This window comes from Mytilus californianus, unplaced genomic scaffold (genome assembly GCF_021869535.1).
Source record: "Mytilus californianus isolate M0D057914Y unplaced genomic scaffold, xbMytCali1.0.p SCAF_2, whole genome shotgun sequence".
NCBI classification, from domain to species: Eukaryota; Metazoa; Mollusca; class Bivalvia; order Mytilida; family Mytilidae; genus Mytilus; species Mytilus californianus.
In genome coordinates, this window is record NW_026262668.1 from 76,231,531 (window position 1) to 76,257,726 (window position 26,196).

The window sequence follows — 26,196 nt, forward strand, 5'->3', positions numbered from 1 at the left end:
GTAATCTCTCTAAGTGGTCTTCTTCTTGGGGAAGACCTCATGTATAGGTTCAGGGGACAGCAAAGCAGTCTTAACTATCTTGAAGCTAAAATAAATGATTTTTGTTGTCGTTGTTGAAACTACCTCTAGTTATTTTAAAGTTATGGACAGCAAAACTGTTTTTACTATTTAATGTATTAGCTTGAATAGTCTGTCAATTTTGGTTGTTCAGAGTTTATAAAGGGGTGCTCCAGTGCACAAGAAAAATGCAATGAATGAAAATATAAAGTTGTGCTGAATCTGTATCTGTGAGGTTGCTTTTATTATTATGTAATAAGTTGTTACTGTGGTTAGAGTGAACTATGTTTTCTGAGAATGATGCACAGGTTGGACAATCTTGAGTAGTTGGTGGTGCTTTGTATCATTTTCAGCTGTAGTTATGCTGAATGACTTCAAAATGGTTGAATAAGAAGCACTGTCAACGCTGTTAGACATATCAACAATTACAGGTTCATGTGATGAAGTATTATCTATTTTCAGTGGGTTTCTGGTGATTTGTGTAGTCAGGAAAGAGCTACATTCATCTTGTATTACTGAATTCATTTTATTCAGAAAGGTTGTTGATGGGAGTGTTTTTAGAATTTCATGTAGATCCTTTCTAATAAAGTTGACTATGTCTCTACCATTTGCTTCTACAGAGAAGGCTGTTTTGTACATATTAATCCTATAAATTTGTCTCCTACCAATACCGGTGTTAGTGATTGGTTTAATGCTGAGTTATTCTTCAACAATAAGATTGTTTTTGTCTCTTTTGAAATGAGATATAGCATTTAACTTTGTAGATTGTTCATAATAACAGAGAGTTTGTTTATGAAACATCAAGAAAGCATTTTCTGAGCAGCTTCAGCTATGTTAAGAGTGTACTGAGTGGTGGTTGTTATTCCTTGGTTATTTCTGCTTGGGGTGAATTGACAGCAAGATTGAACTTGGTCTTTGACTTTCTGACATGCCCTATTTTTGGCAACTGCTAGGCTGGGTGTATATCTATGTGTTGTAATCTTCTCTCTAAGTTGTCTTCTTCTTGGGGAAGACCTTATTTATAGGTTCAGGGGACAGCAAAGCAGTCTTCACTATCTTGAAGCTAAAATAAATGAATTGATGTTGTTGTTGTTGAAACTACCTTTAGCTATTTTAAAGTTATGGACAGCAAAACTGTTTTACTATCTAATGTATTAGCTTGAATGGTCTGTCAATTTTGGTTGTTCAGAGTTTATATAGGGATGCTCCAGTGCACAAGAAAAATGCAATGAATGAAAATATAACGTTGTGCTGAATCTGTATCTGTGAGGTTGCTTTTATTATTATGTAATAAGTTGTTACTGTGGTTAGAGTGAACTATGTTTTCTGAGCATGATGCACAGGTTGGACAATCTTGAGTAGTTGGTGGTGCTTTGTATCATTTTCAGCTGTAGTTATGCTGAATGACTTCAAAATGGTTGAATAAGAAGCACTGTCAACGCTGTTAGACATATCAACAATTACAGGTTCATGTGATGAAGTATTATCTATTTTCAGTGGGTTTCTGGTGATTTGTGTAGTCAGGAAAGAGCTACATTCATCTTGTATTACTGAATTCATTTTATTCAGAAAGGTTGTTGATGGGAGTGTTTTTAGAATTTCATGTAGATCCTTTCTAATAAAGTTGACTATGTCTCTACCATTTGCTTCTACAGAGAAGGCTGTTTTGTACATATTAATCCTATAAATTTGTCTCCTACCAATACCGGTGTTAGTGATTGGTTTAATGCTGAGTTATTCTTCAACAATAAGATTGTTTTTGTCTCTTTTGAAATGAGATATAGCATTTAACTTTGTAGATTGTTCATAATAACAGAGAGTTTGTTTATGAAACATCAAGAAAGCATTTTCTGAGCAGCTTTAGCTATGTTAAGAGTGTACTGAGTGGTGGTTGTTATTCCTTGGTTATTTCTGCTTGGGGTGAATTGACAGCAAGATTGAACTTGGTCTTTGACTTTCTGACATGCCCTATTTTTGGCAACTGCTAGGCTGGGTGTATATCTATGTGTTGTAATCTTCTCTCTAAGTTGTCTTCTTCTTGGGGAAGACCTTATTTATAGGTTCAGGGAACAGCAAAGCAATCTTCACTATCTTGAAGCTAAAATAAATGAATTGATGTTGTTGTTGTTGAAACTACCTTTAGCTATTTTAAAGTTATGGACAGCAAAACTGTTTTACTATCTAATGTATTAGCTTGAATGGTCTGTCAATTTTGGTTGTTCAGAGTTTATATAGGGATGCTCCAGTGCACAAGAAAAATGCAATGAATGAAAATATAACGTTGTGCTGAATCTGTATCTGTGAGGATGCTTTTATTATTATCTAATAAGTTGTTACTGTGGTTACAGTGAACAGCAAAACTGTTTTTAGTATCCAATGTATTTGCTTGGATGATCTGTCACCTTTTGATTTTCAGATTTTTCAGAGTTAATGTGGTAGTTTGCTCCAATGCGCAGATGAAATGCTATATAAAGTTATAGTGCAAAGTTGAGCTGAATCTGTATCTATATTTAGTAGTTATTATTAGTTAATTAAAATATTTCTCACATATGGTGGACAGTGGACAGCAAAACTGGTTTTACTATCCAATTTAATGGTTGAAATATGAGACAGGGTAAGCTGAAACAATTCTATAAAGTTGATTTTTTTATATGTTCGTCGCTCAGGTTACTCTGTGGACAGCAAAACTGTTTTTACTATCCAAATGAATAGTTTGAAATATAATACAGGGTTCAGCTGATGATATATATGTATAATTTTGTTTTCGTTGTTAATATATTTGTCACAAAAGTTACTCTGGGGATTGTAAACTGTTTTTACTATCCAATTTAATGGTTGAAATATAATACAAGGTAATCAGAATCAAATCTATGAGGTTGTTTTCTTATAACTATATTTGTCACAGAAGTTCCTGTGAGGACAGCAAAACCGTTTTTCTATCCAATTTAATGGTTGAAATATAATACAGGGTCTAGCTGAAACTAAATCTATGATGCTATTTTTCTCATTACTGTATTTGTCACAAAAGTTTCTCTGAGGATAGCCAAACTGTTTTTACTATCCAATTCAATGATCGAATATAATACAGGATCAAGCTGAAACTAAATTTATGATGTTGTTTTTCTTTTTCACCACAGGTTCGTGTATGCGTCTAGTGCGGTTGGGAGTCATAGACTCTTACGCTGCCGCTGGATAGCTTATATTCATAGTTGAAAAGAAAGCCGAGTGCGTAAGTCTTTCCTGCCAGTACATAGCCTCTGCACTAACAAGACTTCTACAGTGCCTCCTCGCGACAGCACATGGTAACTAGGATCTAGTGTCCTAGGCCTAACTGTAGAGGATCTCGGAGTAGCAAGGACCCTAGAGATGAAGTGTGTAGGCCCATCGACGTGTGGACATGTCCTAGCACTCATCAATCTTGCCCCAGTTATGGGTTAATAGCCGGCTGGATGAAGGTCGTCAGCCTTGGAAGGCAATTCATCTAGGATAAATTCCGGGTAGATTTGACTCGTCAGCCTTGGTCGGCAACTGATCTAAAGGAACGAAACCTTGAGTAAAGATTCTCTGGCTCTCCAGGTTGGGGATTGAGCGATAGGCCAACAACCTATCCTCGTAAAAACTAAAAAGTTACAGAAACGCGAAATGGAAGAACGACTTTTCTGATGGGAAATACCGAGGTTAGACCGGAAAACAGAAATCAGTTAGAAGGTTCAATGAATGATGTTGGCCAAACCCAGAACCAATTAGAAGCAAACATCAGGAGAGTACCCAAGAAAACAGATCAAGGTCGGATGCTGGAATGTAAGAACAATGTATCCAACCCGAAAGACACACCAGGTAGTAAATGAAATGAACAACTATGGAATTGATGTATTGGGTATTAGCGAATGTCGTTGGACTGGAACAGGGAAGACCAACCTCAGAGGCGGTGAGACTATGCTATACTCTGGACAAACAGAAAGGCATGAGTATGGAGTAGCACTAATTATATCCAAACAAAAAAACACTCATGGAATAGCAACCTATTAATGAAAGAATAATAACAGCTCGATTTTATTCTAGACAAATAAAGTTGACCATTATACAGTGTTATGCACCAACGAACGAAGCTTCAGAGGAAGTAAAAGAGGAGTTCTACCAAACCTTTAATGATGTAACAGCAAAAGTCCATAAACATGATATGATAATAGTAATGGGTGACATGAATGCAAAGATAGGATCAGATAATGTTGGATATGAAGATGTGATGGGGAAGAACGGGTATGGTGTTATCAATGAGAATGGAGAATTATTTCGGGATTATTGTCAGACTAACAACATTGTAATTGACTCCAGCATATTCAAACATAAAGATATTCATAAATGCACATGGACTTCACCAGACGGAAACATCAAGAATCAGATTGACCACATCACGATTGACAAAAGGTTTAGAAGATCTATGGAAGATGTAAGGTCATATAGAGGTGCCGATGTTGGTAGTGATCATGAATTACTGATTTCCAGAGTTAAGCTAAAACTTTGTCGAAAGAGAGTAAATCAGGAACAGAAGAAAAGATATGACACAGTTAAGCTAAAGATACCAAAAATTGCACACGAGTTCAAACTTGAGTTAAGGAACAGATTTCAGGAATTGGGAGAAACAGAAGGCATAGAAGAACAGTGGATAGATATCAAACAAGAAATATGTGAGGTTGGTAAGCAAACACTAGGTTTTAAAGACAGGAAACAACCAGAATGGATCACTGCCAATAGTATCCACAAAATACAAGAACGAAAACAGATAAAACAAAAAATCAATGCTACAAGATCACAAAGACAGAAAGAAAAGCTGGAGAAAGATTATAAAGCAAAGAACAAGGAGGTAAAATTTAGTACAAGAGATGATAAAAGGAAATATATTGATAATAAAGCAAAAAGTGCAGAAGATGCAACAAACAAGGGAGAGCAGAACAAGCTATATATGCTGAGCAAGAAAATTTCCAACAGTGGCATGAGAGGAAACAGACCTGTAAAGTCAAAAAAGGGACATGTAATAACCAACGAGAAGGAACAATTAGAGAGATGGAAAGAACACTTTGAAGAGATTTTAAACTCGAAAGATCCACCTGTACTAGCAGATATTCAACCTGGAGATGTTGTTGATATGAATATTGAACCACCAACCATTGAAGAGATAATAAAGAGTATAAGGGCACTCAGTAATGGTAAGGCGCCAGGTATTGACAACATGCAAGCTGAAGCATTGAAAGCTGATGTAGGCACAATAGCAAAAGTCTTTTGCCATCTATTTACAAAGATTTGGAACAGGGAAGAAATACCAACAGACTGGCAGAAGGGAATTATAATCAAATTCTCAAAAAAAGGAAATTTAGAAGAATGTGACAACTGGAGAGGAATAACATTACGGTACTATCTGTACCTGGGAAAGTCCTCTGCAGAATTATCATCAACAGAATTAGAGATGCTATTGACAACATTCTACGTAAAGAACAAGCTGGGTTCCGAAGAGGTCGAGGCTGTATCAACCAAATATTCATCCTGAGAAATATAGTATAACAATGCATTGAATGGAACAGCCCCCTATTTATCAACTTCATCGACTTCAAAAGGGCGTTTGACAAACTATGGAATTCCAGGTAAAATAATCAGGATGGTGCAAGCATTTTATGATCACTTCAGTTGTGAAGTTGAACATGAGGGTAAACATTCGGAATGGTTCCACATTAAATCTGGAGTCAGGCAAGGATGTGTAATGTCTGGGTTCCTTTTCTTACTGGTTATAGACTGGACAATGAGGCAAACAACACGAAAAAGGCTTGGTATCAACTGGGGAAGATTAGGGGTATTAGAAGATCTTGATTTTGCAGATAATATTGCTCTCCTGTCAGCAACAAGAACACAATTTCAAGCCAAAACAGACGATATACAAAAGATAGCTGAAACAACTGGATTAGAAATAAACAAGAAAAAAAGTACAATAATGTGTGTAAATGCAAACAACATCCAGCCTATTACATTGGACAACGAAGAAATAGAGATGGTTGACAGTTTTACGTACCTTGGAGCGGTTATAGATACCAGCGACAATGCAACAGTCGACATAAGGAATAGAATAAAAAAGGCAAGAGCAGCATACTACATGTTAAGAAAAATATGGACATCAAACCAATACAGTAGAAACACCAAAATGAAAATTTATAAAAGCAATGTAATATCAGTGTTGTTATATGGGGCAGAATGTTGGAAGATAAACAAGAGAGATGGAGAAAGACTTAACACCTTTAACACCAGGAACTTGCGTAGAATCTTCAAGATATTTTTGCCAACTATGATTTCCAACACAGAACTGCTGCAAAGAGCCAACATGTGCAGCATCACCAACACCATTAAGACCAGGAGATGGAGTTGGATAGGTCACATCCTGAGGATGGACCCACGGAATGATTGTCGAATCGCCTTGACGTGGACACCACCACCAGGAAAGAGAAATATAGGAAAACCAAAGGAAACTTGGAGACGAATGGTAGACAAGGAAAGAACAGAATTTGGATGGAGGACATGGGGAGAAGCACAATAACAAGCAGCAGACAGACTCAGATGGAAGGCTTCCATTCGCGCCCTATGCGACACATGACGCTAACGGGAGTTGTAAGTTGTAAGTAAGTTTTTCTTTTTCTATATTTGTCACAGAAGTTTCCCTGGGGACAGCAAAACTGTTTTACTATCAAATTTTATGGTTGAATAATTCAAGGTTGAGCTGAATCTAAATCTGTACCTTTGCCTTTGGTGATGTATTTATTTTTTAATATGTTAGCCACTTACAATTACACAGTGGACAGCAAAACTGTTTTACTATCCAGAGTGTTGGTTTAGTTTGTCTGTTTTAATTATTTAGGATTGATTCCTGTTAAATTTTGATTGCATCAGTTGCGTCTGTGTCTGCAACGTACGTCTCTTCTTTATTTTTGTGAAGCAGTCGAACACAATTTGTCTGCCTATGCGCTTGTATAAACCGGCAAAGTTTTGCAAATAGCGGGTTGGGGTGTCCTGCATCTATGTAGACGTGTTTGAAGTTGTAGTGGCTATGGGCCTTAGCTCTTTGATCTTTGTGGCCTTTTGTCGGACGAGCTAGATCCAACGAAATATCTATGAGACCGAGTGTTTTCTAAGCTGTTGAAGTTACGAATAAGATTGTGTATAGCCTCGATTTGTTTGGCAAGTTTGATATCGTCTTCATAATTTTTTTAAATTTACTTTTGTGGACGGCGTCGCATGCTATGTTTCCGTAGATTTGAGCTTTTGCACTGGATACCTTCGGACTTCTATTCAGTTTGTGAGTTAATCGTCCCAGTTTCCACAGTCAATAACCTCTAGAAAAAATGTGTTTAATCCTATAATAATCTAATCTAATCTAACTTATCTTTAAACCCTCTTTGTAGAGGAACCATATTTTCATATGTAGAACAGGTGCTCTCTTTATATACAGTGCTGCTTCTCCTTCCACCATTGGGCATCTAACCATATTTACATGCTCAGCTCGGGTGCTCTCTATATACAGTGCTGTTACTCCCTCCACCATTCGATATCTGATGTGCGCATATTAGGGACTTATCATTTTTTACCTGGGAGAGGGTGCTGGTCATTTTGAAATGAAACATACAAACTTTCTTGATCCCCCCATAATATTTCACTATTTTTATTTGATCCCCCCCCCGTAAAAACATTTAAAAAATGTGATCCCCCCTCTATTAAACATGCCAAAATTTTAACATGCAAAACACGTATCATGTTATTTCACGAAAATATTGAAAATGAAATATTCTCAGTGTATTGAGTCCAAAAACACATTTGAGGGAAAATTGCCTTGCAATAGGGCTCTTCCATGAGGCCTCTTCCATGAATATTAGTAGGTAGAGCAAGCCAGTGCTTTGAATAGCTTTTTCTGACTTTTTTATTCTAATTTCCTATATTGGGCTATTAAAGAAAACTTTATCCTAAGTAACTCTGTAAAAAATATACATTAAAAAGTAAACTTTTTGAAACAGTAACAACACATTATTTACTTAGAGGGATCTATTATATGTCCTTCTCTTGAACGCTGCTTAAACTTAAGTTTTACGTAAGGCCTTATTGAAACCTCCATTGAGTCGCTAAACTTTTATATGGATAGTTCATGCTTACAGCTTGAACAATTGAATTACTCATTTATTGTCACATTTTATTCATAAATGTTTGATAATAACCTCAAAATTTTGATTTATTAGCATAAAAAGTACAAATTTTGAGGGAGTGAGAGGTATAAATGGACCCAAAGCGATCTTGTAATGAAACAAAAAGATACATTAGTGTTCATCATCTCAGAATCATCTGTTGTATCAATATTCAACTGTTTGTATGCAGATTAGATGAATACTTAATCATTTATTGGAGAATGTATTGCTCTACACTATATTCTTCCATGATGCGGCGTGATTTGTATTTTTGGACAAAATTTTGCACAAATCGCTGTAGATTTCGTTTTAATTTATACTTAATTTCTCTCAAACTATTAAGCTGATTATAACAAAACTTGGCACTAATGCTTGTTAATTTAGTGATCGAAGTGAGTGAAATATAACGACTAAATTATTCGGATTATGAAGCACCTATGCATTTTATATGGGACAAAATGACACAAAATGGCAGCTTCAGATCCTACATCACTAAAGTCTTGTGATGTCTTACTTAATTGTATATGAATGGTGTTAAAAATATATTTCGATTTGACTGTTGTAATGTTCTTCTTGACATTTTGTCTCCGTTGAAGTATGTGAACTACTTATTTCTATGTGCAAAAAATATTGATCCCCCCACATTGAATTTATAAAAAAAAATTGATAAAAAAATGATGTCCCTTAACAGTGAAGTCCTACCCCCACACAATTTGCATAAATTCCTTTATTTCACAGTTTAGTTACATATTCATGTCTCTGGTTGAAAGACGTGCTAATAAATGGCAAATTATAAAAATACATACTGCATTGTCTCAGAGTACTGTGGCGTTAGAGGACGGTTCACCAAGAAGAGTTTTTTAGGAGTGGACATGTTAGTTTCCGGTTCGGTATTTAGTGCATTAATTTAGCACAACCTGTATCTCTGACAGGCGCGCTGATGACCAACAAGTTCATTCAAACTTGTTAAGTTTGCAATAATTTGAAGATAAACGCACACAAGAGAAGCAACAACATAGGTTCTTGAAAAGGGCAAATCTAAACAAAAGTAAATTAAAATCAGTTTCAAATATCATCTGAATTTAAATTAAAAATATTCAGTATATCCCGGTGTAAGTTGCAAAAAAAAAGACTCATTCAGCCGTTACCTCTAGTCCAAATAAAAAAAATATGAAGTTGTACAAACAACGGAAAAAGTTGTCCGAGTACTTGTTTTTATATATATCAGATGTCACAGTTCTTTTCATATTTTTGCCATATTTGAATTTTCATACTTTGAAAATATATAATATATTCCTTTCATTGACTTTTTTGTGTATAATGGGAGATAACTCTACATTATTAATCAAATTTTTTTGATAACCCTAAGGTGGCAGAAACCAGTTATTTTACAATAAATCTTTAGAATTTCATGGATTTATGATTTTATTTTCTTGAAAATTCATTCAAGCTTATATACAAATAAAATGTATGGTTTCAAGCAACTAAGATGTGTGCGTGCTTATGTGAATATATAGAAAACCTTTAAATTTGGGTGTCTGTCCAGCATGGAGATTTTAAAATTTATAAATGCATTGCAAATAAGGCAAAAAATGTGATGCTCTGATACCAATCTAATCCTCACCTGCAGAATCCTGCTAAAAGCCGACAAGAAGTTTAGGCAAACTTCAAGAGATAAATGATATTCAGTGAATTTGAGCCTTGTCAGAACCTATCCTTACCATCAAAATCTCAAGATATTTTTGTTTACATAAAACTGAATTTTTTCCCCACTTTGATTGGATGCTGTCAAGTGAGGAGACCACAATTTTGACTTCTGATTCTTCTTCTTCTTATGATATCCAGTTATCCATCAGATTTTTGATGATTACTAACTGTTGCGCATGCGTAGGATAATAATAAATAAATATTTACAAAAGAATAGTGCCAAAAATAAACAAATACTTACATGACATGTGGTTAAAACTATATACATAACTACTAGGTTTACTGTTCTATATTGTAGAGAACAGTAGGTGTCAACTGTTCTCTAAAAATATTTAGAGTGGGAGAAAGTACTACCTTTGGAGGTAGTACATTCCATTGTGTAATAGTAAACGGAAAAAATGAATATTTGTAGCAGTCTTTAAATGTAAGTAGGTGTCTGTAAGTTTGTGGATGAATTTGTCGGGTTCTATTGTCTGTTGGTATGAGTAATTCTGATGGTACAGCGACAATATGGTGAAAATTTGATAGAACATTATAAGTCTAGTTTTAAGTCTGCGTTGTTGTAAGGTAGGCCAATTTAGAGTATTGAGCATGTCTGTAACGCTACTGGTGTTGTGATAATGATTACAGGCATACCTAGCAGCCTGATGTTGAACCATCTCAAGTTTATTGCATTGTTCAGCAGTATGAGGGTTCCAAACCGAACAAGCATATTCTAGTTTTGGTCGGACAAGTGCTAGGTACGCCTGAGACTTGATGTTTGTGATGGATGTTTTTAGATTTCTTTTTAGAAAGCCTAGGCTTTTATTAGCATTACCAATGATGTTGTTTGTATGCTGGGTCCATTTTAAGTCGGATTGCAGTGTCATACCAAGATATTTAGCGGAGGAGACAGATTCTAGGGTATGGCTGTGAAGGATGTACATGTAGTCGTGTTTAATTGTATTTTTCTTGTTTGAGGCAGTGAGAACTGTACATTTGTCAGGATGGAAAGCCATCAGCCAGTCTTCTTCCCACTTTGCAGCAGCATCAATTGGACCCATTTGTGAAGGAAATCCCCAACCTGTGTATGCAACTACTTACTTGTGTAGTACAATAGCCTAGAATTTACATTCATTTATTTTTTCAGTCCACATGATGCAATTATATACCTCAATGCTTAACTATAACCAAATTTCTGTGTGGGACACATGTTCTGGTACACCAAAACTGGTACCTGCCACCTAAGTTCTGTAAAATTGTAATGTCAGTTTACAAATGATATTTTCCTTCCCATTTATTCATGCATTTGTAAATATGTTTGTTCATGCATTATTTCTTATTTGTTATATTATTGTACTATCATGCCTTTAGTGAAATAAAATGTTTCATGTTTCCTAGTTGTTATTGACAATAATTTTCACAGCCTCTGGTTGCGTTATACTATTCAAAGACTGAGGTTTGGATTTTAACCTTATTCAAACAGGGCATCACCAAACTGAATATAAATTTGAAGGAATTTTATGTAAAGACAAAAGTAAACATACAGCGGCCTAGTAAACACATGTATTTATAACCTCCAGAAAAAAATGTGTCTAATCCTTTTCAGTTCTCAACTCAACACTTTAGATCACTGAAGTGCCATGTGATCTTTTGCCCTCACTTTGCGTCCATCAACCATCGTCTGTAAACTTTTCTTTTAAATGTTTAAAATCATCGCCGCAGAAACTGCTAAAAAATAAAATAAAGTGTTTGCACAAAGGTTACATGTACATACATGTGAATTTACATAACAGTAACAGCCATAAATATGTACATCTGTGAATCTGGGCTAAATATAGATTTATCAAGAATTTTATCACACTTGTTTTTGAAGCGAAAGCAGCATGTAATATTAGAATACTATTTGTACTCAAGTAATAAAATATAAATCATAGGGCAACTTTATTTGTTCACTTTAAAATTGAGAATGGAAATGGGGAATGTTTCAAAGAGACAACAACCCGACCAATTTGACCTCATTTTCAGGTTTCATTGGCCAAAGTTATGAATCTGCATTTTCATTTCAGGTAATTTGTGAAGCATTGGAAATAATTTTAAGATTCAAATACTGACTTAACGTTAATCTACATATACAGACTTACAGATTGCATGTGAGTACATTATAATCAATTCATATAGAATTTAAAATCTGATCAGAACATCAAATGATCTTACCTTAGACCTGTTAGAAGTCATTGTTCTTTACCCACTCATTCTGCGTCTCTTCTCACAAAAAAAATTACAACAAAAAATGATTGTAAGTTATACTGAAATGTTCACGACTTACAAGTATTTTTTCTAACAATTTTTTTTTGTGAAATGTCGCAGGACCCTTGTTTTGTCATTGTCACAAATAGCAAAAATCATTGATGTACATGTGTTGTGATAAATGTAGGTAAGCCCTCCTTTAAATTTGAGGGAGCTTTAACAGATAACAGGTGTTATAAATTGCATGTGAATTTACTGTAGTCTATTTTTTTTTAATTAATAATTGTTAACTAGCATTATGTTTTAGGAATGTATTTAGATCTCTAAAGCAAATAGTATAACGTATGAAAAGTGTATTTTGCTTGGAAATATGTACAGGCAACTGATGATTTAAGAAGACTTCATATCAGCAGCTACATGTAGTCAGAGCAATATCTGACATCTAATGACCTTTTTTGGGATTTTTTTTAGGCTGTAAGACACAGGGTTTTAGTACTTTGACCTTGCTTCAATATATATGCGAGCATTCTTTGGAATGGTTTACAATATTGTTTTTAATTGAATTGTTTTTATTGTTCTTTCTTACCAGGCAATAGATTTACTTTTTTTTCATTTTAGAGTAAAGTCCCTTTCCTATACTGATTTTTGTCGAGCCTTCGACTTTTGTCGAAAAAGAGAGACATAGCGATCCTACATTCCGTCGGCGGCGGCGGCGTCCACAAATATTCACTCTGTGGTTCAAGTTTTTGAAATTTTAATAACTTTCTTAAACTATCCTGGATTTATACCAAACTTGGAGAGAAGCTTGTTTATGATCATAAGATAATATTCAAAAGTAAATTTTGTAAAAAAAAAATTCCATTTTTTCAGTATTTTACTTATAAATGGACTTAGTTTTTCTGCCAGGAAACATTACATTCACTCTGTGGTTTAAGTTTTTAAAATTTTTAACAACTTTTTAAAACTATCCTGGATTTGTACCAAACTTGGACAGAAGCTTGTGTATGATTAAAAGCTAGTATCTAGAAGGAAATTTTGTTAAAATTTTGTTCCATTTTTTCCGTGTATAACTTATAAATGGACTTAGTTTTTCTTCAGGTTAACATTACATACAGTCTGCAGTTAAAGTTTTTAAAACATTTATTAGATTCATAAACTAGCCTGGATTTTTACCAAACTTGGATTGAAGCTACTTACAATCAAAAGATAGTATAGAGAGGAATATTTTTTAATAATTTTTTTCCTCTTTTTTGTTGAGCCTGCGATTAACAGCAAAAGTAGGCGAGACACTGGGTTCCATGGAACCCTTATGAATTTTTATTATATATTTGTTTATGTGTCTGTAGGTAGCTCTGTTGATTGAATTTGGAAGGAGGGGGGTGGAGATCTTAAAAAACTAGATTAAACTGGCCAAATATTCATATGCTTTTCCCTAGTATTTAAATAAGTCCCCATGATGGCAAAAATAAAGAAGACTATGGTTATCACTTGAACATGTCAATTTGTCACAATTGAGAAAAGTGTTTACTCTCCCAATATTGATTGGGGTCTTGAAATAATTAGAGAAAAGGCGGAAATTTCCTTTTGAAGATGAATCTTTGGATGGTAAAATCTTTTTTGTGTATGATATAATTTGTCAGTACATTATAAATACTGATAACTTGTTTATATACTCAATGTAAGTATCAGTCTTTAACTCTTTACTGTATAATGCATTTTCACCTCCTTCACTGATCAACTTCCTGTTAACGGGATATAATTATAGCAATTGTATCATTGTAAGCAATAGCTCACAGTTCTACTTGTAAATTCATTGTTACTAAATAATGAAACAGCGAGTTCATTACACATTTATTAAATAATTTAGGTCAGCAGGAAAACTAAGAAAGTAACTGTTATGCAGGTGCAGGAAATCAGATGTGAACTTTTCTTTTTCTAGTCACAATGCATTATTGTCAATATTGATGAGATTTCTCATTTCTCATTAAAGTAATCTATTCTAAAATACATAAATCATTTTAGTAAGCAATTTAAAAAGTTCATTTGAAAAATAAATCTGATATTTAACCGTTCTTATTCTAAATAAAAGGTTTTGAATGGAATTTCCATTTTTAAATCTTTAAATAAACATTTAACACAATTTAAACTTTTCAGAATATTTTAAGTAAAATAAATATGATAAGTGTCATTTGCATCAAAATTTGTCAAAAGTTTAGTGAGATGTAAAAGATTTGCATTTATTTTTGCAACCAAAAGTAACATCTGTTGTAGCCGATGAACAATAATATTAGCAGATTGATGTCATCAATGTTCACATGCATATTTAACCACATTAGGGATGATATGATAATTTCATTTTATAACAGATCATTTAAACTTTGATCAAAGGCCAAACTATATACCTATAAAAAAAAGGTACCTATACTGTCTGGTTAAATTTCAAAATCTTTAAAAGAAAATGTGCACTTGTAACAGGTCATTTGATGAGTTTACATATTATACTTTCATGTTATTATCAGTATGTTGTAGCAATTTATTTGAATGAGTTACATGCTATTGTGCATTACCTGATTACAGAGATTTCAAAATGTATGTCTGGTGTCGTCTTTTGTCCGTAGTCTGTCTGTCGTCTTAAACTTTAAAAATCTTCTCTTCTGAAACTACGGCCTACATGGCTAAATATTTTTTTTAAAGTTTTATATGTTATCTTAAAAACTGCTATAGATAGAGAAAATCTGATAGGACTGAAATGTTCAGGATGATGCGATCTACCTACTGTTTATTTACATCAGACTTCAGACGACTTCTTATTTCCCTTAAATTTAAATGATGAATTTTACCATTTTTTTCATTTTTGCCTTTTATCTTGAAAACCATAATAGTTCGAGAGAAACTTTGAATAGTAATAAAGATCAACAAGACAAGATCTACAAATAATTCACATGGCTGAAATTGTCATTTGAAACTTTATAGGAGTTAATTGACCTTTATTGACGATTTTTATCAGTTTTCTGCATTATCAATAATGGCAATTATTTTTGAAAATTATAATACATAAAAAGAAACTTCGAATAGCAAAAATGATCTGCAAGAAAGTCAATTTTGCTAAAATCGTTGGTCGTTTTATTAATAGGAGTACTTGTCCTTTAAAAATGACAATTTTTACCAATAATTTGCATTTTTGCCTATTTTCTTGAAAACGATAATAGATAAGATAGAAATTTAAATAATGAAAATAATCAGCTGGACAAGATCTACATGGCCCAAATTGTAAGTCAATTTCTTGTAGGAGTTATTGCCCTTACATGACAATATTTACCAATCTTTTGTGTTTTTGCCTATTATCTTGAAAACTATAACAGATATATATAGATAGAAATTTAGAAAGCAAACATGATGAGCAGGACAAGATCTACAATATATCAAGATTCCAGAAATTGTCAGTCAAATCTTTGGTGAATAGAGAAAAATTGTAAACAGGAAAAATTATCAGCAAGAACTGATCAACAAAAATAATATTTTAGTCATGAATTACATTCTAGACTACAATGTGGGCCATTGTTGAAGGTGCAACTATATCCAGGTGAGCAACACAGGCTCTTCAATTACTTTAGTTTTACTCTGAAATCACTGTATTTCATTGCACTCACAGATATAATAACAAATATTCTCTTCTAAATATACAGCTCCTCAGAGATATAATTGTTATTTGTATCAAGGAAACAATATAGATTGTACATTTGTAATTAAAGCAAATCAAATCACACTGGCACACTATTTTGATGCAGCAGAGACCAGAGACCACAACCATACTTTCCTGAATGATTCTTTATAACTTTCTGTCTCAGTAAACAAAAATCACACCATTAGTTTCTTTTAAAAAAATGGATTGTGCAAATTTTTAATTTAGCTTTAGTCTTTGAAGACTTATATATTTTTTTATTTTTAAAAAGTACCAAGTAGTTGTATTTCTAGGATCAGATGAACATCTGCTATTACTTGGTACATTTGTGCTATAAAATAATCTAGTTCCAACTACAGTCAGTGTATTGTAACTTTCTTGAAACTGATGATTATTTAAGAACTTATAGTTATACCTACCACCTTTGTTTGAATTACATAGAACAATTTTGTTCATAAGTTTTTGTTGATTCCCTGGAAGACTCAGTCTTATTAAGTCTCCCAAACAAAGTTTGGCGACTTATTGGTTTTGCTCAGTTCTTCTTCTTATTATTATTGTTTAGAAATGGACCTTGTAACTAAGTGGTTATTGAAAAAGAACAGTATTTACACAAAACAGTTTCAACAATTTGGTTATTATTTGGACAGTAAATGCATTTAGTGCAGTGTAGGAGGTTGGCAGCTTCCTCTTGTTTAAACAGTAAAAGTTTTCTATTTTTGTCCACTATGTAAGCTGTATTTTTGTTCAATTTAAATGAAAGCAATCAAAACTTGAAACATTTCCAAGAATTGAAGAAAATGTTTTATAAATCAGCACAGCCCATAAGAATTATAGTTTGGTTTAGAAGAAAGTAGAGTTGATTTTTACCATGTTGCATGTTAATTAAGTTCAGTTAGTTTTCAAAATTAGCTTGTTTCCTCTTGGCAGAACACAAACTTATCGTATAGTTATAATGTGCATATATAGTTCATTTTTCTAGCATTTGAATCTATGAAGTGGAAACTTTTTTATCATTTTTCTCATCGTTGTTGTTGCTTCCTTTGAAAAAAATACTCTCTCTATGTTGCATCATCCAACATGTGCCTTTGGTTATATTCTGAACAAAAAATTAAGCAACTGCTCTGAAGCTTGCACAAGGACAAACTTTGGTATTTTATAGTACCAGAGTTCCTCATTTCATTCCAAGTCGGAAGGGGATTTATGTTACAAGAGAAAATTACTTTAACAGTTGAAAAATTATAAGCAAATTTGAAGTGTTATAATGACTCCTGGAATATTTTCTATATATACATAGATGATAATGCCTTTCCACCTAGTGTTGTCTATTGTTTGTTTTAACTTTCTCTGTCAATATTGATTGATAACATTCTTTGCATGAAGGGTTACACCCACAAACAAAAACATTTCTGACATTCAAAATATACACATACACTGAAGGCTCATTTGCAGATTTGTTTCTAACCTGAACAATGTTTAACCATGTGCATACTTGTTGTAACCCTGTGTTAATAACATTTTTGTCAATGTTGGCATTGATTAGTAAATAATGTTTGTACAGTGTAATGGCATAATAGTGGATGGTCATAGAGAAGTGTAAACAATTAATTAGTCTAACATAGTGTAGAAGACAATTGTTGCTTTCAAAATTAATGTTAGAAACAAATGTGCTCCAAATATTCATGTGTTAATATTCAACCAAAAATATTCTTATACAGTTTACTCAATGATGTAATGTGTATACAATTTGAGATGTATAAAAATAAAAGTGAGAATGGAAATGGGGAATGTGTCAGAGACAACAACCCGACCAAAAATGTTTACAGTTGGTCCGAGGACACAGTTATCGTCCTTCGATTTTCGTTGTCTACAAATATAGTCCCTAATGTGGACAGTGTATAACTTGCAAATTTTTTTCATACACTTTCCAAATTTATTTCTTTATATTTTATGCATGAAATATTAAGTAAGGGGATGAAATTACATGTTAAAAAAATTTGGGTGCTGAATCTTTATGTTAAGTAGTGATTTGGTCCAGTTAAAAAAGGTCAAAAACTAGTATGTCTGAAGCTGTCAAACTGAATTTTAGACCCCCTTAACATAGATAGAATTGTCAATATTTTGAGTTAGAGCTGGTAGACTTTTCTATAATTTTGATATTATTTGTCCCAATAGTAGTACACTACACTGTAAAAATCTTTTTGAGATAGAGCAGGTGTTATTTTTTTTAATTTGACTTTATTGTCTAAAAGAAATGCACTACGAAATAACTGCGTTCTCGGGCCAGTTTGAGATGTACAAAAAGGTATACAATTTGAGATGTATAAAAATATTAGTATTAATGGTTTGTTAATATATCTTTCGTAAATGTGAGAATGGTAATGTACAGTAGAACTTTACAAGATATCTTTAAAAAAATAATTGAAAAATTTTACATTTATATGTTTAAAAGACAATATTTTTACCAATGATTCCATATTTCATTTTCATAACAATATATAGCCCAAACTGAGATACATCCTAAACTCCATGCACAACATTGTGTTATCCTAAACCAATAGTAGAGATTGCACTCTTCTCCTTGTAATCATATATGCGCATGTTAAAGGTTTTCTGATCTTATATCACATGTACTTTTTTCTGTGTTCAGTCATTTCTAAAGAAGATATATGTTTTGGTATAAATGCAAAAAAGAAATATAAGCACAACATTTACTGCTAACTTAAGTCACTTGCATTAGCCTGCAGATATTAGCAGTAAGCATGATTTCATATGAACAGGTTAAGTACTTTAAGCTTGCTTACGCTAACTGTAATCATTTTTAGTTGTAGTTGTGTTTTTGTTACCATTTGTTCTGTTATTATGGAGTTTAGTTCTTTTCCTGTACTGATTATAATTGTATGTTTTTTTAGATGTTTGTAAAACAAGAAAAGTGTCATTAGAATAGTACATTGACCTAAGATATCATGATAAATAATAATACATATATAATTAAGTGGCATTAAAAGTCTTTATTACTTGATATATACAGTAATGACAACATAGTGTTCAAAGTATTTCATGTTTTATCTTACAAAACATGCTTAACCCTGCTACATTTTTGTGTCTGTCCCAAGTCTGGAACCTCTAGCCTTTGTTAGTCTTGTGTGATTTTGTATGAAGTATTTTCTCACTGTGTTGAAGACCCATTGGTGGCCTTGGGCTGTCTCTCTGACACATTCCCCATTCCCATTCCCTGTTCTATATAGAAAATCATTTTTGTTGAGCCTGTGAAATTTATAAAAATTTTGCAAAAGCGAGACATAACGATCCTAGATTCCGTCGGCGTCGGCGGTGTCAACATTTAGGTGCAGTCTGTGGTTAAAGTTTTTTAAGACATCAATAAATTTGTTAAACCTACATGGAATTTTATAAATTTGGACACAAGCTTGTTAATGACCAAAATACAGTATACAGAGCAAAATTTTGAAAATATTTATTTCATTTTTCCATTTTTTACTGATATATGTACTTAGTTTTTTTTTTACAGTTAACATTCATATTCAGTCTGAGGTTAAAATTTTTTAGTCATCAATAACTTTGTCAAACCTTCATGGAATTATATGAAATTTGGACACAAGCTTGTTAATGACCAAAATACAGTATACAGAGCAAAATTTTGAAAATAATTATTTTCATTTTTCTGTATTTTTAATAAATGGACTTAGTTTTTTTTACAATTAACAAGTAGATACAGTCTGGGGTTAAGTTTTTTTTACAATTAACAAGTAGATACAGTCTGGGGTTAAAGTTTGTTACACATTAAATACTTTGTCAAACCTTCATAGAATTTTATGAAACTTTTTTATGATTAAGAGATAATGTCTGAAGCAAACTTTTGAAAATATATTTTCATTTTCAGTATTTTTCTGATAGATGGACAGTCTGGGATTAAATTTATTTGACAAGATAAGTTTGTAAACCTTCATGGATTGTTATGAATCTTGGATAGAAGCTAATCTTCAAGACCAAGAAATAGCATCTAAAGAGAAAGTGATTTCTTTTTTAAATTCTGTATTTAACTGATAAATAGACTCCATTTTTAAGTCAACATTACACTTTTACAATGACAGCAGCAATCGTAGGCGGGACACAGGGTTCCCGGGAACCCCTTACAAATTTTTTGATGAACTAAGCACAGCAATCAAAGATATGATTAATATCTTTACATTTCATTAGCCAGATCAATTTGTCATGATCACACAAGTTCTACACAATTTGTGCAGTTATCTGAGATCAAATTAAATAGATCATTTCAGTTCTGTGTATGTTTACAGTTATTACAGGAGAATAAATAATATCATCCTCAAACTTATTTAGTGAACATTTGGTTCTAGCTTGGTATGCCTCGGTACCTTCCTGGTTCTATCAATATTTGATCACCTGAGATGTGGAATTTTGTAACGTAAACTATTAATTAAGATAGTTTTCCATACCAAAAGAGGTTTTAAATAAGGAACTGGTACATATTCTTAGTTTCCCTGTGAACATTCCAATAGAATCTTCTTCCTCTCACTTAAGTCATGTATTTATAATTTCTATGGGCATGTATATATACACCCAAGTTTCATTTGTTCTCTTTTTACTGGTGATATTCAAAAGAAAGATTTTCTTCTAAGTTCTAACCAAAATTTTTTAATAGCATTTATTAAGAGAATTTTAGCTAGTTACTAGTATTGTGCTGATTTGAAAGTTTGACAAATTACATGCTGAGAACTAATGCTTCAACATATTAAATAGTGAAGATTTTTCATGTATTAAACAGTATCCTAGAAAAATCAAATAAGAAAGAAACTTTGGTAAACAAGTGACATGTCTATGGTCTCCCCCTATTATATAACAGATGGGAGATGGTGGGAGTTAATTGATAATAAGTATAAAAATGCTGAACAGCTCAGGTAGAAAGACTTTATTCCCTCCCTAAGGTGAATGGCTGAATGTTAAAATTAATTTTAGCCTGAACACATTAATCAGCTATCAATACTGGTTAAATGTTCCAGTGTCCATTCATTAAAAGTAACCCTGCAGAGAAGATAATAGGATAATCTCAGTTTTGTATTGTGGTTCCCCATGGGAGTCCCCATTTGAATTATTAACATTCTTATTTTCTCAACAGCTGGCTAAAGGTATTGATCTCTCTCTTGTGCAGTCTATTTTATTCATTATATATACATGTTATAATTTCTGCACAGTAAAGTGTTGGATGGATACATAGAAGATACAATTTTTGACAGTTTTTCTTGTCAGATTTTACCTTCATTAAATTATCCTAGTGTAAATTGCGTTGGTGAGAGCTCTTCATCTCTTTGCCAAATAAATTTACCTCGCAGCATCTGGAGCCAAATAATTACTTGAAGACTCATCAGCAGCGCATCTTCACAAAATACATTTTTAGGATTAATAATTGGTGATTTTATTGCTGATGTGAATTTGATTTTTCGATGAAAATATATATTATTGCATTGATTTGATTAGTGTTTGAAACTCTATCTAAACACAATATTTTAGAAGGATAATTATATAGTTTCTTGTGAGCTTGGATGCATTTACACCTGTTTATCGAATAAAATCATTCTGTATGATTGGTTTTTAGTGAATTGCCATATTTTTCGATTGATCAGCTTAGAGTACATACACATACAGACACAATCAGCCTTTTGTGGAAATATTGATATCAAATTTAAAATGGATATTATATTGCTAAGCAAACATTTACTTCCCAAGGTTAGTATTCTGTTACCATGGTATTAAAACATACAATTGTTGATGTGTAATTCAAATTGTTAATGAATTTGAAAAGAAAAAAAAATAAATGTTGATACATAAGTGCATTTTTTTTACCTGGAGTATCATCATATCCAGGTATCCATTCAATAGTTTTAGAGATATTGAGGTAGCTAATTTCTGAGTTTATATAAAAAATGCAATATTTATAGGTTCATAATGATGGAGAATTGGATATCGCTTGATATCAAGTTGAGTTATTTAAATTTAATATGATAATTAAACGAACCTTCGGTGAGTTTATTATTACTGTTTTAAACTAAATAACTAGAGTGCAGTGTGATACGAGAGATGTTTCTTCATGCAAGAAATAGATAACAGGCCACAACCATAAGAGAATAGGCTGCAACAAAACTTGCAATTGCAATGTCTGGTTTTCAAGAAAGATAACTTATATTTTTAGCCAAATTGTTGCCTGTCAGTCTTTGTTTACATGATGAATGTTGTCAAGATATTAGCATCAGGGGAGGGTCTGCATTCTCTTACTGAATATTGTTTTTGTCATATTATTGGAACTAGACCAGACTATTGGGGAGTTCTTTAGTATTAGAGGGCGATCTTGATAGGCGGAGGTCTAATTTAGCAACTGCTATAATGATATTGAATTTTTCAGAATGTTTTACTTTTTAAAGAGCGTATGGGATATTTATCAAGGAGATAGCAACCAAGCAACAGAATTAAAAAAAAATCAATACTGAATAGTGTCATTTGAATAATACATCCAATATTTCAAATCTTGAATTATCTGTTGCTTTAATACAACTACATCATTTGGTCTATATTGGACATGATGGATAGTTGTCTCACTGGCAATCATACCACATCTTCTGATATTTCTATTATCATATAACTAGATCAGCTGCGTTACTTTACTCATCTTATATGTATATACATCAGTGTTGTGAAATATCTTTTCATTCTAATCAAGCTTTAAAGTTTCAAACCTGAAGACATATAACTGTTCTTTTCTATCTTTTGTCAAAAAAAATTATAGGAACTTAGTACTGAAGGATTGACAATAAACAGAATTGTAGTTGTAAGGAGTTGATTATTGGTCAGCAGAAAGGCACATTTTGTACTAAACCCCAATGTTACAATGCACAGGGACTGAAATATCTAAGTTTTAATGCAACAAATGAATTGAATTAAATTCTGATGCTTGATCAGACTCCCCTTAAATGCACTTCTAGCTGGGATTCATGTCATCAATGCAGCCTGTTGGATTTTCAAATTGTGAAGAATAAATGCAAACGATGTTCATAAGATTTTATTATGAAAAATAAAGGTGTGTGGTTTACTTCAAATGAAGCAGAAACCAAGTGACATGAAACAACACTAACATGACATCTAGATGTCAACATACATCTTTAACAATATATGCCTACCTCTAAATCTATGTAAACAAAAGATGCCTACCTCTAAATCTATGTAAACAAAAGCTGAAAATAAATGTAACTGAAAATATTAAAGATCTGTCATCAATTCTAAGATATAACAAAAGACAACCACTCACAAGAATGGGGAGTGAATTGGGTAGGGAGTGTATTGATAGACAGGCACATTTATTCTTAAATGATTTTTTTTATTAGTCGGTTAGGGGGAGGGTTTGCGCCTTCAAACTAGTTTAACCCTGCCACATTCTGTATGTGCCTGTCCCAAGTCAGGAACTTGTAATTCAGTGGTTGTCGTTTGTTGCTTTGTTACATATTTGTTTTTCGTTCATTATTTTGTACATAAATTAGGCCTTTAGTTTTCTCGTTTGAATTGCTTTACATTTGTCATTCCGGGGCCTTTTATAGCTGACTATGCGGTACGGGCTTTGCTCATTGTTGAAGGCCATATGGTGACCTATAGTTGTTAATTTCTGTGTCATTTTGTTTGTTGTGGAGAGTTGTCTCATTGGCAATCATACCACAAATTCTTTTTATACATAGACATTTTAAATTTGAACTAGTTTTTTAGCAGTTTTTTAACCTACCCCTTTCAATAACATTCAGTGGATTCTTCAAAAGGAATCATTTTCTATCTAATTTTACCCTTCCCTTTGACCTTTGCCAGGTATTCTTAGTCCATAATATGTGTATGATGTTGCATAACCGGCCCATCCCAATTATAGTTTCCTTTCTATTTCTTGTAAGCACTTTACAGAAGGAAAGATTTATTCATAGCCAAGCATCCTTAGACACTCTATCAGTCAAGTAATTATGTTGCTGTTTGAAATGAACTTCACTTCAAGTAAAAAGTGAACAAGTTTAATTATCTCAACATGTCTATGCATCTGTGCTTTTCATCATATATTTGACTATCAATTTGCATACTCAGAATCTTAAGGATTGTGGCTAATTTTGTTTGTTTTTTATACAGCAAAATTAAAATAGTGTTAAACCATTTGTTGGACATCCATTGATTAGAAGGTGTCTTGAAAATTTTCCCCAGAATTTGCTACATTTGAAAAGGCCAATTGTTTAGGACCACTCCTTGATGTGGGACAAGATCTTCCCCTGTAATGCCAAAATGAGCCACTTCTGTTTCGGTGTACTTTTCTCTTAGGATTTGATTATTTCAAGTAAAAAAATCAATATAATTTGCCTATTTTGGTGTTATTTGTGGACAATTCTCAACAGCGTTCTAGTCTACCAACATCATATTGTCATCCATGTCATTTATCCAGTGTTCCTTATTTTGTTATATCTATGTGAAAAGAAGGCTCATTCTTCATCCAATTTTGTTCAAATTTGGGTGGCATCTTTAACTATAAACAGAACATGCTTATGGCAAAGTGTTTTCCCATATACCCAGGAGTAAAGACTATTAGATGTAATGGTTAATTAACAGTACTTAATTATCACAGTATGTGTGAATAATAAGATTGTAGGCATGATATATATACATTATGATTAGACGATATTATTAGTGTAGAAGTGAGGGAGGAGGAAATGGAAGAAGGTTCAAGGTTTGTTCATTATTATTTATAACCAATTATTTTTGACATTCAATAAAGGAACTTGCATTAATGCTTCTTTGAATTTGTGTCTGAGGTTGATAAAGTATCTTGGGTTTTCAGAATATATTTTAGTAGTCTTGATAGGAAAACATTTTATAATGGACACTTTTCCCCCTGACTACTTTGCTGTGCTGTTTTGGTACTCAGGTAGAGTCAGTGTTGACTTTAAAACAGGACAGCTACAAGGTGAGCAATAGATGCAGTTATTTGTCTTTGTTGTAACAGCTTGGATGGATAACAGTTGATAACACATTTGTTTTTCTTATTGATAAATCTCTTGAAGAGTGAAGTGCCATTTTGTCTTAATGAAAAGTGGAAATGCATAACACAGCTGAAAAGAACCCATTTATTGTGACATATTAACATGGGTAATATCTAAATGATATATATATAAAAAATCTGTTTATTTATTTAGGAGCTGTTTTTTGAATTAAGTTACCAATCTGACTTAAGTGTATTAAAATCATATGCAGCTAAGTTAAATATTCAAAAATACTTCATTGGTCCTAAGTTTGTGTACTAAAAACATTGAATGTACTTTGTCTTTTTTATTCATGCATCCCACTATATTGAATTATACAAAGAAAAGTTCATGGCAAAATGTTTATTCTATGCTGAATCACCTGAGAGATCAATATCAGCCTGAAGGTCAAAAGGCCTGATGGGGGGGATATTGATCTAGTGTTAGTATACTAATGTGCAGCATACTCTTCCAAATTTTACAATGTCATGATCATCTTGGATTTATCTTCATATTTGGCATATAAATGAGATAACTTCTCTTTTTAGTGCTGCTTTATCTTCTCTCTTTTGGCCTATTCATTGTATTGCTTCTGAATTTTGCAGTGAAATTGTTCAGCAATTTTTGACAGTGTTTGTTAATTGCCAAATATATCAGGAAATTTTCATGTATATGTAGTATTTTCACTTAGGTTTGGCATCTTACTGCAAAATTTACCCCATGCAAACACTTCAGTGTACGACACTACTGTAAATGCAAACAATAAACCTTTTGAAAATTTGGAGATCTAACTGCCCCTTCTTAGGTCCAATCAGGGGCGTAGCTACCTTCACAATGAAGTGGAATCACAGACTAAAGGGCGAGGGGTGGCCACACAAGGCCCCCAGTGAGTCCTAGGCAAAGCCCTGGTAGGGGGACCAGGGGATTGGGGGTGGGGCCAAGCCCCCCTTGGAAGCTCTGCATTTATAGCATTTCAAAACAATCACAACCGTTATAAAACTAGTACATTTTTGTTGTGGTTTTTTGGTCAACTATTTGTTTAACTTCGAGTCGAATGAAGACTAAACATTGTTTTTGCGTTAGTTCTGGAGAAAAATGCCATGAAAACTCCCATGTATGACCATATGTACGAAAATAAAAAGAGGTCTGGAAACAGGAAGTTGGAAACTGAGGAGTATTTTGCTGTGATGAATAGTTGCTGAGAAAACTCAGTTGGGCAAGGAACAGGAGGATAAAAAGAAAA

General features: G+C 33.0%; 2 protein-coding genes across 4 annotated transcripts in view; both read left to right on the forward strand.

Annotated features, from left to right (window-relative positions):
- Window positions 1-4,249: 4,249 nt before the first annotated feature.
- LOC127727679 (DNA ligase 1-like) lies at window positions 4,250-6,473 on the forward strand. The gene is made up of 2 exons (XM_052234794.1): window positions 4,250-5,314; window positions 6,405-6,473. The coding sequence occupies exons 1-2, from the start codon at window positions 4,250-4,252 to the stop codon at window positions 6,471-6,473; spliced, it is 1,134 nt and encodes a 377-aa protein (XP_052090754.1).
- A 2,728-nt stretch (window positions 6,474-9,201) lies between these two features.
- The window catches only part of LOC127728198 (serine/arginine repetitive matrix protein 5-like), a 60,789-nt gene continuing 43,794 nt past the window's right edge, over window positions 9,202-26,196 (forward strand). For 2 of the 3 annotated variants that reach the window (XM_052235418.1, XM_052235421.1), the window contains exons 1-2: window positions 9,202-9,318; window positions 12,026-12,109. The gene's annotated coding sequence lies outside the window, so the exon portion shown is untranslated. Of the gene's footprint in view, window positions 9,319-12,025; window positions 12,110-21,094; window positions 21,649-26,196 lie in introns of those variants that run through there. The other variant, XM_052235419.1, reaches the window with a different exon arrangement.

Coding starts and splice junctions, on each gene's coding strand:
- LOC127727679 (XM_052234794.1), top strand. CDS start 4,250: ATGGGTGACATGAATGCAAAGATAGGATCAGATAATGTTGGATATGAA. Junction 5,315..6,404: donor CTGAAGCATTGAAAGCTGAT/GTAGGCACAATA, acceptor TTTCCAACACAG/AACTGCTGCAAAGAGCCAAC.